The sequence below is a fragment of the Pongo pygmaeus genome, chromosome 1 (assembly GCF_028885625.2).
Source record: "Pongo pygmaeus isolate AG05252 chromosome 1, NHGRI_mPonPyg2-v2.0_pri, whole genome shotgun sequence".
Classification (NCBI taxonomy): Eukaryota; Metazoa; Chordata; class Mammalia; order Primates; family Hominidae; genus Pongo; species Pongo pygmaeus.
Genome location: NC_072373.2, coordinates 215,581,962 through 215,599,743, shown reverse-complemented (window position 1 = coordinate 215,599,743; position 17,782 = coordinate 215,581,962). Strand labels below are relative to the sequence as shown.

Genomic DNA, 17,782 nt, shown 5'->3' with positions numbered 1-17,782 from the left:
CCTCCTTCACCCCCAGATCACCGCTATGAATGGTGGGGTGTGTAGCACTCTGAACTTTTCTATCAGGAAGGAATTCCTAAGGTGGCCAGTAGGCCCAGCTCAGAAAATGACCTTCAAGGGGAGATCGGTGTGAGTAGAGGGGAAAAGGAAGACAGAATCTAACCAATCAGGCTGAGGCCTGGCCTTGGGGCGAACGGATCAAACCACATGTTCCAAGGGATGGCCAACCCCGAATGCCGGAGGCTCTGATAGAACTTCTGTCACTCAGTGCTTTGGGCCCTCAGATCTGCCACTGACCTTGACATTCAAGTCACAGAATCGTAGGACTGAAAGGAGCCTGAAAGTCCATCTGGTCCTATCTGCCCATTTTAGAGATGGGGAAACTGAGGACCTACAACTAAGCTGACTCCAGGAAGGAATCTGGCCAACTAAGCACCTTCCAGAGCCTGCTGCATCTCCGCCTCCAACCACAGCCCTGGAAGCAGGTGCAGGACTGCATCAAGCCCAGGAAATTAGAAAGATGAGACAGAAAGAGAGCCAGGAAGCGATCTAATAGCACTAGAAAGGCAGAGAAGGAGCAGCATGTCTCCACAGCTTGAAGCCCCAGGCTGGTGTTAGAATCTTCAGCTTCAAAGTCTGGCTCTGCTGCTGCCCAGCCGTGTGACCCTAGATGGTCACTTACCCGCTGAGTCTCAGCTTCCTCGCTTTTATTTTATTTTTTCAGAGACAAGGTCTTGTTCTGTCACCCGTGTGGGAATGCAGTGTGGCACGATCATGGCTCACTGCAGCCTCGAACTCCTGGGCTCAAGCGATCCTCCTGCCTTGGCCTCAGGAGTAGCTGGGACTACAGGCATGCGCCACTGCGCCTGGTCCTTTCTCATCTCATCTCAGAGCAGATAATAGTGTCTATTTCATGTTGTTGGAAGAATTAAGTGAGATAATGCAAGAAGAATTGAGCGCAATGCCTGACACACAGTAGGTGCCCAATAAATAACTAAAAAGAATAAGGTAACGGCCTGTAATCACACCTGTAATCCTAGCACTTTGGGAGGCTGAGGTAGGCAGATTGCCTAAGCTCAGGTGTTCAAGACCACCCTAGGCAACATGGTGAAACCCTGTCTCTACTAAAATACAAAAAAAAAAAAAAAAAAAAATGGTGGCACACATCTGTAGTCCCAGCTACTTGGGAGGCTGAAGCAGGAGAATCGCTTGAACTCGGGAGGTGGAGGCTGTAGTGAGCCAAGACTCCAGCCTGGGTGACAGAGCAAGACCCTGTCTCAAAAAATAAATAAATAAAATACAAAAAATTAGCCTGGCATGGTGGCAGGAACCTGTAGTCCCAGCTACACGGAGGGGCTAAGGCACAAGAATCGCTTGAGCCTGGGAGGTGGAGGTTGCGGTGAGCTGAGACTGCGCCACTGCACTTCAGCCTGGGCAACAGAGCAAGACTCTGTCTCCAAATAAATAAATAAATAGTATAAGGTAGGGAGAGAGAATGAACACACACATCAAACAGAGTGGGGTGGGGGATGCCAAAAAGCACTGCAACTCAGAATTTTCTGTTTCAGGATATTTGGAAAATCCATACCTCTAAGAAAGCCCCGTCTCCTGCCCAAATTAAACAGTAACCACCCAAGGTCAGGGAAAGGGCCTTATCAGAGCAGGTTTCTCTCCAAGGGGCGGTTTGGCCTTGACCAGGTGGACTCACCTGCTCCTGCCTATAAGTGTCCCCAGCCCATCCTGATGGTCAGCCAGTCCTGAGCACCTAACCATGTTGGGCATCACTGTCCTCGCTGCACTCTTGGCCTGTGGTAAGCGGTGGGGTAGGGCTGCAGCTAGCAGGCTGTGAGCTCGGGCTGGCCTCCAGGGCAAGGACGGGATGGGGAGTTGGGGGGCCTCTGCTCTCCAGGTAAGACACTGTGGGGTCCCCTGTGGGTTCAGATGCTACCAACCAGCTGTGTGTCAGACAAGCCACAGCCTGCCTGCCAACTCTGTTTCCACATCTGCAAAACAGGGAAGATGATCTGACCTGTCCCCAGTTAGAAATGAGGCGTGGAAAGCACCACGCTATGGGGAGGGACACGAGATGCCTCATCCCGGAATCACCCCAGGGACCATCGGGGCCTGCCTTTCCCAGCATTCTCTTTCCCTTGAGGATTCTCCATTCTATCATTTTGGTGGTGTTTTCCCAGATTAGGAGCCCAGGGACTTAGCTTAAATGCCACTTCTTCTCTGCAGGACCTGGAAAAGTCATTTCACCTCTCCAAATCTCACTGACTTTTTTGGCAAAGGAGAGCACTTAATGAAGAGTCCTTCCAGCTAACAACAACAACAGTAATAATCACAGCTCCTGTTTCCTGTGTGTTTACTATGTGCCAGACGCTATGCTAGGCCCCTTACATGTAGGAGCCAATTTAATCCTCAAAACAACCTTAAGAGGTAGGGTCTATTGCCAGGCATGGTGGCTCACGCCTGTAATCCCAGCACTTTGGGAGGCCGAGGTGGGTGGATCACTTGAGATCAGGAGTTCGAGACCAGCCTGGCCAACACGATGAAACCCCGTTTCTACTAAAAATACAAAAATTAGCCAGGCATGGTGGCGGGCGCCTGTAATCCCAGCTACTCAGGAGGCTGAGGCAGGAGAATCGCTTGAACCCAGGAGGAGGAGTTTGCAGTGAGCCGAGATCCCGCTATGGAACTCCAGCCTGGGCAACAAGAGTGAAACTCCGTCTCAAAATAAATAAATAAATAAATAAAAATAAGAGAAAAAGAAAAAGAGGTAGAGTCTATTAATAGCCCCATTTTACAGAAGAGGACATTGAGGTTCAGTGAGACTTAGTATCTTGCCTGATATCACATGGCAGGTTAGCGGAAGAGGCAGAATTTGAGTCCATGTCTGTCTCGCGGAACAGCACGTGTTGTTGACCGCTCCACACAGCTTCCCAGCTATAACAGTGGATTTAATGCTCTCTCTCACACACACACCATGATGCCGGGGCCTAAAAAGAGATAGAAGAACACAGGTGTACCAGGCACTCGCACACATGCCAGCCACAGTTTTGTTTTGTTTTGTTGTTGTTGTTGTTGCTGTTTTGAGATGGAGTTTTGCTCTTGTCACCCAGGCTGGAGTACAATGGCACGATCTCGGCTCACTGCAACCTCCGTCTCCCGGGCTCAAGCGATTCTCCTGCCTCGGCCTCCCGAGTGGCTGGGATTACAGGCATGCACCACCACGCCTGGCTAATTTTTGTATTTTTAGTAGAGACAGGGTTTTGTCATGTTGGCCAGGCTGGTCTCAAACTCCTGATCTCAAGCGATCCACCCGCCTTGGCCTCCCAAAGTGCTGGGATTACAGGCATGCACCACCACACCCGGCTAATTTTTGTATTTTTAGTAGAGACAGGGTTTCGCCATGTTGGCCAGGCTGGTCTCAAACTCCTGATCTCAAGCGATCCGCCCGCCTTGGCCTCCCAAAGTGCTGGGATTACAGGTGTGAGCCACCGTGCCCGGCCAAATGCTTTCTTTTCTATGTGTTGTCTAATTCAGTTCTCAGGACAAACTCACCGCGTTAGTGTGATTCTTCATGTTTCACAGAAAGGGAAAACAAGGCCTAGAGACCTGGGTGGCTTCCCCCCGTGACACAGTAAAATATCAACCCCATGTCTGCCCAGCCCCAAACCTGTGTTTCTTCCACCTGCTCACCCTCCCACCCCTTTCCCCGTGGGCTACCAGCCCTACTCACCGGCTCTTCTGGCCTCCTGTCTCCCCAGCCTCCAGCTGTGGAGTGCCCAGCTTCCCGCCCAACCTATCCGCCCGTGTGGTGGGAGGAGAGAGTGCCCGGCCCCACAGCTGGCCCTGGCAGGTAAGCCTGTGTGGGGCTGGGAGGTAGAGATAGAGAGGGTGGTGGGGTGAGGGTCCCAGGGACCCGCAGGCTGACACACAGCCCTCCTCACCCGCCTGCAGATCTCCCTCCAGTACCTCAAGAACGACACGTGGTGGCATACGTGCGGCGGGACCTTGATTGCCAGCAACTTCGTCCTCACCGCCGCCCACTGCATCAGGTGTGCGGGGATGATACCCTGAGACCTGGCCATCACCCGGGGGCGGGAGCCTGATACTCTGCTTTTTCTGAGCAGCTTCTCCACACTCCAGGCACTGGGCTACATAAGCTACTCACACCCAGTAACTCAGTTGTGCATTTAGTCAGTCAAGTATTCATTGTGCATCTATTATGTGCCAGGAACCAGCAGTGAAGACAAAGTCTGTGCTCTCGGGAAGCTTATATTTTTGTGGAAGGCAGAGCGGCGGACAATTAAACAAATATATAACATCTCAGGTGATTTAAAATAATAATAATAATAATAATAATAATAATAATAATAAGGTATTGGCCAGGAGCAGTGGCTCACGCCTGTAATCATAGCACTCTGGGAGGCCGACGCAGGCAGATCACCTGAGGTCAGGAGTTCGAGACCAGCCTGGCCAACATAGTGAAACCCCATCTCTACTGAAAATACAAAAATTAGGCAGGCGTGGTGGTGGGCACCTGTAATCCCAGCTACTCGGGAGGCTGAGGTAGGAGAATCACTTGAACCCGGGAGGCAGAGTTTGCAGTGAGCCGAGATGGTGCCACTGCACTCTAGCCTGGGCAACAGAGTGAGACTCCATCTCAAAAAAATAAAAAATAAAAATAAGGTCAGAAAAGGACAAATAGAATGAGGGGTTCAATTTTAAAAGGGATGGCCAGGGGAAGAGCTGAAAGGGAGATATTTGGCAAATATTTGGGACATTTTGGAGAGCTAAAAGGGGGTTATTTGGGCAAAGGCCTGAAGGAAGGGACGGAGGAAATCATGGATCTAGGAGAAGGGTGTTCCAGCTGGAGGGAACAGCCATGCAAAGCCTTGGAGAAGAGACCTGTCAGTATGGTTGAGAAATAACGCGGAAGCCGGTGTGGCAGGGGCAGCGTGTGCTAGAGGAGAGTGGGAGGTGAGCTAGAGAGGAAATAAGTGCAGGTCAGTGTCAGGACCTTGGCTTTGACCTTGAGTAAGATGGAGCTATTGGAAGGGTTTCTGAGCAAACGAGAGTTGTGGGCTGACATAGTTTTATATATTCCATAAAATATTTTTAATATATTTTATAAAAAATATATATTGCAACATATTTCATTTTATATATTTCATATACACTTTTTTTTTTTGGTAGAGACAGAGTCTCATTTAGTGGCACCATCATGGCTCACTGTAGTCTTGACCTCCTCAGCTCAAGCGATCCTCCCACCTTAGCCTCCCAAGTAGCTGGGTCTATAAGCACAAGCCACCACGCATTCCCAGCTAATTTTTCTTCTTGTGTTTTTTTTTGTTGTTGTTTGTTTGTTTGTTTGTTTTTTAACTTAGAAGCCCAAACCTCACCATAAGTTTTCTATTTTTTGTAGAGATGGGGATTTGCCATGTGGCCCAGGCTGGTCTCAAACTCCTGGCCTCAAGCAATCCTCCCGTCTCGGCTTTCCCAATGTGCTGGGATTACAGGCGTGAGCCAACGCACCTGGCTGGAGATATTTTTAAACCCACACTGCTGGGTTCAGAATAGACAGGAGTAGGCCAGCGTACAAGTGAGAGATAGATGGATGCCGTAACTGTGCAGGCAAGAGCGGTGGAAGCTTGGATGAGTTTATTCTCATAGCCACCCTGGGAGTAAGTTCCAGCATTTCCTCCCCGTTACAGATGAGGGAACTGAGGCACGAGGCTACACAGCCAGGAGCAGCAAAGTCACAGCATGAACCCAAGTCCCTTGATCCCAAGTCCCAGGCCCTTCCCCTCACCCTGGGAAAGGACAATGAGGACACTCTCTTCCCCCAAAATGAGTCCCACTAAAGCCCCGAGCTCCCTCTCTATCCCACTGGCTGGGAAGACCAGGGGGCCACCCTGACCTGGTCCCCTTCCTCTGCCCAGCAACACCCGGACCTACCGTGTGGGCGTGGGAAAGAACAACCTGGAGGTGGAAGACGAAGAAGGATCCCTGTTTGTGGGTGTGGACACCATCTACGTCCACAAGAAATGGAACGCCCTCCTGTTGCGGTGAGTGACAGACTGCCCATCCCACAGCCACTGGGGGCAGTGTGGAAGGAGGGGTCCCCAAGACGGAGCCACAGAGCCTGTCGCACGCCATACCTGACACCCCATCCTCACCCTGGAAAGCCAGCGAATGACTGTCTTACACAAAATGGCAAAATGCTAAGCGGAGACAAATACCCCCTCATATCCCCCTCATTGGCCAAGACTCCCAGGAAAGTCCACAAGGAAGGCCCCCCCACAGTGTCTCTCCAGAGGCTGGGCCAGCGCTCACCTTTATTGAGTGCCTACTGTATGCCCACATTGCAATAGACACTTTATATGCCATCTGTTATGTTATCCTCACAACAGCCCTGGACAAGGAACCAAGGCTCAGAGAGGTTAAGAACTGTGTCCCGGGCCACACAGCCCACTTTGTGGCAGAACTAGGAATCAAACCAGGTCTGACTGGGCTGGCCAGCTTTTATTCTTGTAACATGAAAATATTAAAACTGGCATCCGCGAGTGCTGTCTTTTGGCATTAGAGTTCTCAACTTGCTATGGCCTCTGTTTCAATGGACGCACCGCCAGCAGTGGTTTCCAACACTCCCACCCTCGCCTCCCTCTGTTAACCCTTTTCCGAGGTGATGACATGTGAGAAGAAGCTATGTCAACAGTGCGGGTGATCATGTTAGATGGTGAATCGTTTGTCCTGATATCCCCAAAGGCCAAGAAGAAGCTGGCAGTCAGGATGCTTGTGAAGGACCCCTGAGCACCGTGGGCCTGACTCCCAGCTCACAGCCCGAGCCCCTTAGCCTGGGCTTGTGGGGCCAGGGCCGTCCTGCCCACTCACCCTCTCCACTTTGGATTCCAGCAACGACATTGCCCTCATCAAGCTTGCAGAGCACGTGGAGCTGAGTGACACCATCCAGGTGGCCTGCCTGCCGGAGAAGGACTCCCTGCTCCCCAAGGACTACCCCTGCTACGTCACTGGCTGGGGCCGCCTCTGGAGTGAGTATTGTCCCTGACAAATCCCGAGAGCCTTCCTGAAGGAAGCAGCATGCCACCCACATTTGCCCACCACTTTGCCTTTTTGCCTTCACATTTTCACGTCATTGTAAACTTTGTAACAATAACAGCTAATATTTACTAAGCACATACCATGTGACAGACACTAACAAGGGTCTCTGAGAGATGTGGTAAGGTTTAGATGAATTAGAATTTGTCAAGTGCTCAGAACAGCACTTGGCACATAGTAAGTGTCGCATAAATAAACTAAAATAAACCATTAGGGGTAGGGGATGACATCTATGGTATACCATATGCCCAAATAGGTCCCAGCTGAATTAAAAGTTAAATGCAAATCATGAAACTATCGGAGATTTAGAAGAAAATGCAGATCACTATTTAGAAAATCCTGGGGGAGAAGCCAGGTGTGGCGGCTCACACCTGTAATCCCAACATTTTAGGAAGCTGAGGAGGAAAGATCACTTGAGGCCAGGAGTTCAAGACCAGCCTGGGCAACATAGTGAGACCCTGCCTCTACAAAAAAAATTTTTAAATAGCTGTGTATGGTGGTGTGTACCTATAGTCCCAAGCTACTCAGGAGGCTGAGGCAAGAGGATCACTTGAGCCCAGGGGTTTGAGGCTGCAGTGAGCTATGATCTTGCCACTGCACTCCAGCCTGAGCAACAGAGTGAGACCTTGTATCAAAAAACAAAAAAAAAGAAGGAAAGAGAAATAGAAAATCTTGGGGGTGAGAAAGGCTTTTTAATGGGTGACAGCAAAGACAGAGACCCACAGGAAATGATTGACAATTAAACCCCCAGAATCCAATTTAAAGACAACTCAACGCTGTAGCTTCCTTCTGCCGGCAGCCTGCTCCCAACCCTCTGGGACCTTGGCTTGCCTCTTGATGAAGGGCAGGTGTGTGGTTGGCACAGCGTCTCAGCCGGCGCTCCCCTGGGTCCTGTCCCAGGCCTCTGCTCCCTGAAGGCCTGGGGAGGGGCTGGATGGGCTTCCCGGCTGCCTCCCTGGTCACTGCTCACTCTTTCCCCAGCTAATGGCCCCATTGCTGATGAGCTGCAGCAGGGCCTGCAGCCCGTGGTGGATCACGCCACGTGCTCCAGGATTGACTGGTGGGGCTTCAGTGTGAAGAAAACCATGGTGTGCGCTGGGGGCGATGGCGTCATCTCAGCCTGCAATGTGAGTGGCTAGATTCTGCACCTTGTCCCTACTCCAAGTGGCCAAGTGGACATGGGCAAAGGGGGGTGCGATGGACCAAACCCTTCTCCTGGGAGTAGACTGAGCGAGCCCTGGCTGGGCCCAGCAGGCGCAGGGTAAGCCCATCACCCCCCATCACTGTGGTGAGAGCATGAGCATTAAGCATGAGTATCTGAGTTCAAGCCCCAGTCCCACCATTTATGAGCTGCGTAACCTTGGGAAGGCCGTTGAACCTCTGACCTCAGTTTTTCCATCTGTAAAATGGAGTCACAGTAACCACTTCACAGGGTTAGGACTAAATGAGTTTAAAGGACACAGAAGAGGTTTCACTGAAGTCTCTACACATGTTCCTCCATGCCATTTGCTCCACCAGTCCAGGGAGACCAGAACCATAAAACATCTAAGACAATCAGGGATGTCCTGTTTTCAAACACACAACCCTCTCCCCATTCTCACCCTCCTTCCTCACCTTCCCAGGCCTCTAGCACAGCTGCCAGCATCCTCACTGCTCTGAGTAGCTCACAGAGTCTTAGATAAGGAGACCTGAACAGCTAGGGAAACTGAGGCACGAAGAGGATTAATATCATCCCAAGATCACACAGCAAACCAAGAACTAGTCTGACACCCCAGGGCCTCCCAGAATAAGGCCAAGGCAGCCCCAAACCACACTTCCTCTGCCTCCCTCACCATGGGCAGGCTGAGGCCAAAACTGTCCACTAACTAAGGCTGAGAAGCCAACCCACGTCCCCCACCCCAACCCAGCCCTGCTTCCCAAGCCTGCCTCTGGGGGTGCCTGGTGGCTGATGCCCTCCTGGTCTGGTGCAGGGGGACTCCGGTGGCCCACTGAACTGCCAGTTGGAGAACGGCTCCTGGGAGGTGTTTGGCATCGTCAGCTTTGGCTCCCGGCAGGGCTGCAACACCCGCAAGAAGCCGGTAGTCTACACCCGGGTGTCTGCCTACATCGACTGGATCAACGAGGTGGGTGCTGCCTCCACAGCTGTCCCTGCACCTGTCAGCCCCTCCCCCTCACTCACCCATCCCCTCACTCATTCACTCATTCATACATCTATTCATTCATTCATTCACTTATTCATTCACTCATTCATGTATTTATTCATTCATTCATGCATTTATTCATTCATGCATGCATTTATTCATTCATTTATTCACTTATTCATTCACTCATTCATGTATTCATTCATTCATGCATGCATTTATTCACTCATTCATCCATGTATTCACTCATTCATTTGCTCATTCAGTGATTCATACAGTGATTCATTCATGCACTTCTTCACACATTCACTCTCTCATTCAAGAAATATTGGTTGAGTGCTTCCAGTAGCAGGCCTTGAGTTGGGTGCCAATAAGGAAACAGTCATCGACTCCTCCATCCATCCATCCACTGCCTTCATCAAGCACTTATGTCCCCATCCAGGCCCCACACCAGTCTCCCCCAAAAACTGACCCCCTGAGGGTATGGCCCAGCAGAGGAGAGGGATGGTGTGGATGGCCATTTATCATCTTGAGAGTAGGGGAACAGAGGGTCACCCTGGGCTGGGGGCTTCCCTGCTGGGGACAGAGTGTGTTCCAAGACCCATTTGCACAGTGGCCTGAAATGCTGAGGGCCTCAGACCCCTTGGACAGGGACAAGGCTGGCATGTGAAGGCCGGGGCCTGCTGACCACGCTCCCATGGACCCACCCTCCGGACAGAGCCCTGTACCGCCCCAGAAGGTGGCACAGCCCTGAGTCTCTCACACTGTTCTCTGCTCCTCCAGAAAACGCAGCTGTGATTTGTTGCTGGGAGCGGCGGCAGCGAGTCCCTGCAACAGCAATAAACTTCCTTCTCCTGGGGCCGCCTGGATCCTTGATTTGCGCGGCCTCTGTTGCTTCCCAGCTCTCTGGTGCTGCCCCTTTCCACACTATGGAACCAAAGAGAGACCCCACTCAGCCAGTTTCCCCCACCCTGCATTAGACAGTTGGGGAAACGGAGGCCCGGAGAGACGGCCAAGGAAGGAGCCTGCTGGGGCATTAATGGGAGGCAGGGGGCTGCGGTGGAGAGCCCGGGGAGTCCCGCGTGAAGCCGGAGGGGATGGGAATTAAGGACACATCAGACACCTTCCCCACTCCATCTCACAAGCTGCGAACAGGTGAGACCCTGACGAAATCACTCGCTTCTCCGATCCTACCTCCACCGAGGGTCCTGAGAAGTCCTCACGGCCCCCCAGCAGCAGGTGGAAGACAGGGTCTCCCCAAGAGCAGCGTCCCCCAGGCCAGAGAGACCAGGCCACAGGAGGATGGCCAAAGCTCAGGGACAACCACCCCTGGGGAAGGGGCTCCCTAGCAGGGACTCCCCCCACCCCCACTCCACAGCACAGACCCCACGGCTGCTGTTGGCAGGGGCTCTCTGCTTTGAGAATTGTTTAGTGAGCGAGCCCCTGTGTCTAGTCCTGTGCTGGGCATGGTGAGGGTAGAGGAAGAGGAAGAGACCCCAGCATCATCCTCAGGAGACATACGTTTGAAGAAGGCAATGGTTTCCACACAGAATGACAGTGGTCAGAGCTGGATATGCTTTCATTGCATTAGACAGGTGGGGAAACTGAGGCCCAGAGACAGGAAGGAGTTGGGACAACCGGCAATGCCTGATCCAGGAGAAGAGAGTTCTCCTGAGGCTGACAAGAGGCCAAGAGGAGCCAGAGATGAGAGGGACCCAGTGTCCAGGGAGGGACATGCCAACGGGATCGGACCCTGATGACAGGGGCGGCCAGAGATGAGAGGGACCCAGTGTCCAGGGAGGGACATGCTAGCGGGATCAGACCCTGATGATAGGGGCCTCTGGCCTGGCCTGCTCCTGGGAATGTCCTGTTCTGTAGGGGTTCCCCCAGCCCAGCCTCTGGATCCCTCGCTGGAGAGCCCTTGGCTGCAGCTACCTCAGACTGGCCCAAGAGTTGTCCTTTTCTCCACCAGACTTTGTCGCCTGGGAGTGGGGACCATGGTGTGACTCCCACACCCCCATGATGCCAAGGCAAGTCTCAGGAAAGACTTGATTTTACTTAACAAGCAGTGGGGGCTACCGGGAGCCCAGCAGCACCCAGACCCGGGAATCCAGGATGGGGGGACCCCAGCTGTGCAGGAGACAGACCAGTAAATAGATCATTAAATTCCCTGGTATACATTTGAAAACAGAAATACAGACCGGAAGCATAGAAACAGGACACTTAAACCAGTGTCAGTTGGCGGGAGGAATCCAGGATGGCTTCCTGGAGGTGATGATGCCCAAGCTTGGTCTTAAAATTTGACTAGAAGGTACCCAAGTACAGAACGTAGTCCTTCTTAAGTTTGCTTAATCTAAACTTCATTCCCACCTATCCTCTTCTTTTTTTCTCTCTCTCTTTTTTTTTTTTTGAGACCGAGTCTTGCTCAGATGCCCAGGCTGGAGGGCAGTGGCACGATCTCAGCTCACTGCAACCTCCACCTCCCAGGTTCAAGCGATTTTTCTGCCTCAGCCTCCCAAGTAGCTGGGATTACAGGCACGCACCACCATGCCCAGCTAATTTTTTTTTTTTTTTTTTTTTTTTTTTTTGAGACAGAGTCTCGCTCTGTCGCCTGGGCTGTAGTGCAGTGGTGCCATCTCGGCTCACTGCAAGCTCCGCCTACCAGGTTCACGCCATTCTCCTGCCTCAGCCCCCTGAGTAGCTGGGACTACAAGCGCCAGCCACCACGACTGGCTAATTTTTTTTTTTTGTATTTTTAGTCGAGATGGGGTTTCACCGTGTTAGCCAGGATGGTCTCGATCTCCTGACCTCGTGATCCACCTGCCTCGGCCTCCCAAAGTGCTGGCATTACAGGCATGAGCCACCGCGCCCGGCCCCAGCTTTTTTTTTTGTATTTTCTTAGTAGAGATGGGGTTTCACCATGTTGTCCAGGCTGGTCTCAAACTCCTGACCTCAGGTGATCTGCCTGCCTTGGCCTCCCAAAGTACTGGGATTACAGGTGTGAGCCACCATGCCCGGTCTCATTCCCAGCTATCTTCTTTTGTGTATGTCTTTATTTTGGGGGTTATAAATGCTAAATGCTTGCTGTCCTCAGATCCCTTGTAGTTAGGGAGCTAATTACAATGTTAATTAATATTACAATGTTATTTAAGAAATGTTAAATAATATCTAACATTTATTGGGCACTTAGTATGTGCCAAGCACTATCCTATGGGTTTTACATTATCTCAATCCCCAAAAACAATCCCATGAGGTAGGTTACTATTAACATCATGCCCATTTTACAGATGAGAAAACTGAGGCCAGAGAGGGTTAGTGACTTCCCAATGTTTAACTAGAAGGTGGTGGAGCCGGAATCCAGACTTTAGTGATCTGACTCCAGGGCCTGTGCTCTTGTCCACCATGCTCTGCTGCCCTGCAATGTAAAACATCCTCTGGAAAAAAAAAAAAAAAACTTCCCTGATAAGAAGGATCTGACATAGCTGATGCTGCCCCTTCCCCTTCTTCCTGCCTTGAATATGGACGTGATACCTGGAGCTAAGGCAGCCATCTTGTGACCAAGAGAATTACAGAGATGTCAGCTGAGACCTCATCAAGCTGTAGGTCCAGTGCCAGCCACCATTTTCCTCTGAATGTCTGGCTATGTGGAAAAAAATACATCTGCATTTGTTTTAGCCACTGAAGAAGGTTTTCAGTTACTTGCTAATCAATTCATTAGGGAACAGAATGGGTCACTTTCCAGCCAAGGGAACAGCATGAGCAAAGCTATAGTGACTGCTTGGAAGAGAACTCCGGTGTTGCCAGAGCATAAAGTCAGGGGCAAGGGCAGAGTGACCAATTGTCCTGGTTTGCCTGGACTGAGTTTTCCAGGACACAGGAGTTTCAATGCTAAAACTGGAACAGTCCCAGGCAAACCAAGATGGTTGGTCACCCTGGCAGGGAGGGGCAAGCGACAAGGCTGGAGAGGAAGCAAACGCCCTTAAGGAAGGCCTTGTGCAGTGGTACGGGCTGCTGGGACTTCATGCTGAGGGCAGTGGGAGCTGTAGAGGGCTTTTAGATAAAGAAGTGGCCACTGTGGTCCGATGTGTACACTAAAGTGTCCCTCAGACAGCTGTGGGGAGGGTGATTTAGAGCAAGCAAGAGTGGAGGCAGAGAGGCCAGTAAGGAGGCTGCTGCAGCAGTCTAGGCCAGAAATAACGCAGCCCGGATGGACGTGGTAATAAAAGGAGAAAAGGGAGGTTTCAGTAATTATTTAAGAGGCACAACTATAGTGTTAAGCAGCAGGCCTCCAGCCCCATATCTACATAAACTTCCAGGAATCTGATTAATTATCAAAACGATTATTTGTCAGGAGCCAGGCATGGTAGCACACACCTGTAGTCCCAGCTACACGGAAGGCTGAGGCAGAAGGAGTGCTTGAGCCCAGGAGTTCGAGACCAGCCTGGGCAACATAGCTGTCTCTACAAAGAATACAAAAATTAGCCAGGCGTGGTGGCATGTACCTGTGGTGGCAGCTACTTGGGAGGCTGAGACAGGAGGATCACTTGAGCCCAGGAGGTCAAGGCTGCAGTGAGCCGTGATTGTGCCACTGCACCCCAGCCTGGTCAACAGAGTAAGACCCTGTCTCAGAAAACGAGAAACAACAACAACAACAAAAATTACCATTTGTTAGCTAATACGTGGTGAAACACAACCCACAGTTCAGTTTGTTCAACAAGACTGTAAAATTTGGCCAGGTGTGGTGGCTCACACCTGTAATCCTAGCACTTTGGGAGGCCAAGGTGGGGGTGGATCACCTGAGGTCAAGAGTTCAAGACCAGCCTGGCCAACATGTCAAAACCCTGTCTCTACTAAAAATACAAAAAATTAGCCAGGCGTGGTGGCAGGCGCCTATAATCCTAGCTACTCGGGAGGCTAAGGCAGGAGAATCACTTGGACCTGGGGAGTGGAAGTTGCAGTGAGCCGAGATCGTGCCACTTCACTCCAGCCTGGGTGGGCGAAAGAGCGAAACTCTGTCTCCAGAAAAAAAAAAGAGTCTAAAATTCTCAGCTTTGGGGACAGGATCCACTATTATGCCCAAGAATCAATGCCTATGTGTGGTAAACAGAATAATGCTCCCTGTAAAAGATGTGTACACCCCAATCCCCAGAACCTGTGAACATGTTACCTTACTCGGCAAAAGAGATTTTTCAGATATGATTAAATTAAGGATCTTCCCATGGAGTGACCATCTTGGATTATCTGGGTGGGCTCTGTGTAATCAATAAGGGTCCTTAGAAGAGGGAGACAAGAGGGTCAGGGTCAGGGTCAGAGAGAGATTTGAAGATGCTACGCTGCTGGCTCTGAAGATAGATGAAGGGGCCATGAACCAAGGGATGCAGGCGGCCTCTGGAAGCTGGTGAAGGCCAGGAAATGGATTCTTCTCTAGACCTCCAGAAGGGAACAGTCCTGCCCATACCTGGACTTTAGCCCAGTGAGACAAACTGTGGACTTCCGACCTCCAGAATTACAAGATAATAAATGTGTGTGTTTTTAGCCACTAAGTTTGTGACAATTTGTTACAACAGCAATAGGAACCAAATTCACCATCCTTCCTCCCGTGTTAGAAGGCAAAATCCAAAGCGCACTGTGGTGGGTGTAGTGGGGAGGGAGAAGGAGGGGTCTGGAAGGACTCGCTGGGATCTGGCTCGGGTGACAGTAGGGATTTGTGGACTTTGTCCCAGAGGTCACAAACTGGTGGCTGGAAGGGAGGGAAACTGGAAACTTAGGTACTGACCCACCCACCTCCACCTTCTGCCTAGGGGCTGGGAGGCCTGGAAGGGGCTGCTGAGAGCCCCACGAGCCACTGATCCACTAGGGTGCCATTGGGTGCCTAATAGCCGTTGTGTGGCTAGCATGTATTGAGCACTTGCTAATTTGTGTTAGGCTCCGCCCAAGGCTTCATATATATGACCTCATTTCATCCTCATGGCAACCCTGCTTATTATCCCTCTTTACAGACGAGGAAACTGAGGCTCAGAGAGATTTCAAACCTCAGCCCAGATCACACAGCTAGCAATGGGGCACCATGATTTAAACCCAGGTAGTCTAACTCCAGAGCCTGTGCAACTAACAACTTGTGGTTCTACCATGAGTCCTAAAGTCTAAGGATGCCCTTGCATGCTGACCTCCTCTAGTGACCAGGGAGGTGTAGGCTGTGGGGGTGCCGAGAAGCCTCAATAAAACCAGCAATAAGCCCAGGGAGACAGAGGCTTGAGAGGAGAATTATTGCTCCCAGATGCTCACGAAAGACTTCGAGCCACTGTATCAGCTACCAGAGGCGTGATAATGCTGCCTAACAACCAACCCCAAATTCCCAGTGGCATGCAGTGATGAGCACTTATTGCTGACACATCTGGGCACAGTTGGGGGTGTCAGGCAGCCCTGCTAATTTGGGCTGGACTCACTCATATGTTTAGGGGTCAGCCAGGGTTGGCTGATCCAGTGTGGGTCAGACTGGGCAGCCTGGCTCTGCATGTCTCACCCACCTCCCGGGAGGGCACTGCATGGCAAAGGGCATGGATGCAGGGAGGATGAAGAATCAGGGCCATCTTGGTCAGCCACCACATCCACATTCTCTCTGACTCAAATGAGAAGCATAAACTAGGGCAGGGCAGAGGGAGGGCACTCACTGGGCTGGAGCTCTGAACTCACCACCGACAGGCAGTCAGTGGCTGAGTCACTTAACCTCCCTGGACCTCAGTTTTCCCCATCTGTGAAATGGACACCTGCCCTGTCTCCTTACTGGGGAGCCAATGAAATGACAGAGGCTTGTGAATAGGGCGGAGGGGGCCATTACTACTACTGACCTCACTCCCTGGACTCAAATCTTCCGTCTTTTTTTTTTTTTTTTTTTTGAGATGGAGTTTCGCTCTTGTTGCCCAGGCTGGAGTGCAATGGCATGATCTCGGCTCACTGCAACCTCCACCTCCCTGGTTCAAGCGATTCTCCTGCCTCAGCCTCCCGAGTAGCTGGGATTACAGAAACCCACTACCACACCTGGCTAATTTTTAATTTTTTTTAGTAGAGATGGGGTTTCATCATGTTGGCCAGGCTGGTCTCAAACTTCTGACCTCAGTTCATCCACCATCCGCCTCAGTCTCCCAAAGTGCTGAGATTAAAGGCATGAGCCACTGCACCCACTCTTCCCTCTCTCTTTTTGTTCCTTAGGAGAGGAAGCCTCATTCCTCACAGGCCTCAGGCCTCAGGCCTCTGGCGTATCCTTGGGGGTCCAATTCCCAGAAACTGAGTCCTATCAAGTTGAGATACAGGTTGAGTCTACAAAGTTCCTCATGGCAGGGAGCCAGGGGACCACGTGAAGGCAGAGAATAAACACGCAGCATCTTCCCATACATCCATTTCTGTGAAGACCAGGAGGGAAGAAAAAACTTTACATTGAAATGAACCCAGCTATATTACGAAGTTGCAAAATTCAAATTAAGCTTTCAGATGAAGAATGAGACTTCCAAGACATTTTGCTATTGTTAGTGCTGCGTGCTAGACCCCAGATCATCACTTTACTGCAAACTAGAGCCTGCAAACCAAATCTGTTTTGTAAATAAAGTTTTATTGGAACACGGCTATGCCCATATGGCTGCTTTTGCACTGCAACGGCCGAGTTGACTAGTTGTGACAGAGACCATATGGTCTGCAAGTCTGAAATATTTAGTATCTGGCCCTTTACACAGAAAGTTTGCCAGCCGCTAAACTACTTGGATTCTTTGATGAAAAGGTTTCAAGAATTTTGTGCTGTTCTAATATCTGAGGCCCGCAGGTCTAAGGAATTAAGAGTAAATGTTAATTGCACAGTTACTATTCTGAGTGCTTTCAGTGAATAAACTGTTGTTTGATTCTAACAACCCTAAGACATAAATAGTATTGTTATTGTTTCTCTTTGATAGGTGAGAAACTCAAGGAATAGAGAGTGAAATGTACCCTAGCCCAGTGCCTCTCAAATGCTAACATGCAGAGGAACAAAATCATCTGGGGATCCTATTAAACTACAGACACCAAAGATGGGAAATTCTGCATTTCTAACCAGCGACTGAGCTGTGCTGATGCTGCTGGCCCAGGCCACACTCTGTAGAGAGGAGCCAAACCACAGACTCACTACACAGAGGCACTGGGGGTCTTAAGCCCAGGCCCCTAGCCCCTAAGCCACGTGGCTCCTCAGAGTAGTTGTTCTGAATGAGTCACAAACCCCGTGAGAATTTCACATCTGGCCGGGCGCGGTGGCTTATGCATGTAATCTCAGCACTTTGGGAGGCTAAAGCAAGTAGATCACCTGAGGTCAGGAGTTCGAGACCAGCTTAGCCAACATGGTGAAACCCCGACTCTACTAAAATTACAAAAAATTAGCGAGGCATGGTGGCAGGCACCTGTAATCCCAGGAACTCAGGAGGCAAAGGCAGGAGAATCGCTTGAACCTCCTGATGGAGGTTGCTGTGAGCTGAGATGGCGCCGCTGCATTCCAGCTT

At 50.9% G+C, this 17,782-nt stretch overlaps 1 protein-coding gene across 1 annotated transcript; it reads left to right on the top strand.

Moving 5' to 3' along the window:
- The first annotated feature begins 1,749 nt into the window (after window positions 1-1,749).
- Window positions 1,750-12,730, top strand: CTRC (chymotrypsin C). Its single transcript, XM_054437383.1, has 8 exons — window positions 1,750-1,811; window positions 3,771-3,862; window positions 3,964-4,061; window positions 5,949-6,074; window positions 6,922-7,058; window positions 8,107-8,252; window positions 9,096-9,248; window positions 10,050-12,730. Exons 1-8 carry the CDS (start codon window positions 1,772-1,774, stop codon window positions 10,062-10,064), a joined length of 807 nt encoding a protein of 268 aa, XP_054293358.1. The 5' UTR covers window positions 1,750-1,771; the 3' UTR covers window positions 10,065-12,730.
- Window positions 12,731-17,782: the final 5,052 nt, after the last annotated feature.

Excerpts from the sequence above, each read along its gene's own strand:
- CTRC (XM_054437383.1), top strand. The coding sequence starts at position 1,772 with ATGTTGGGCATCACTGTCCTCGCTGCACTCTTGGCCTGTG. Across the intron at positions 7,059-8,106 it reads TGGCTGGGGCCGCCTCTGGA|CTAATGGCCCCATTGCTGAT; the intron begins GTGAGTATTGTC and ends CTCTTTCCCCAG. Across the intron at positions 8,253-9,095 it reads GCGTCATCTCAGCCTGCAAT|GGGGACTCCGGTGGCCCACT; the intron begins GTGAGTGGCTAG and ends GGTCTGGTGCAG.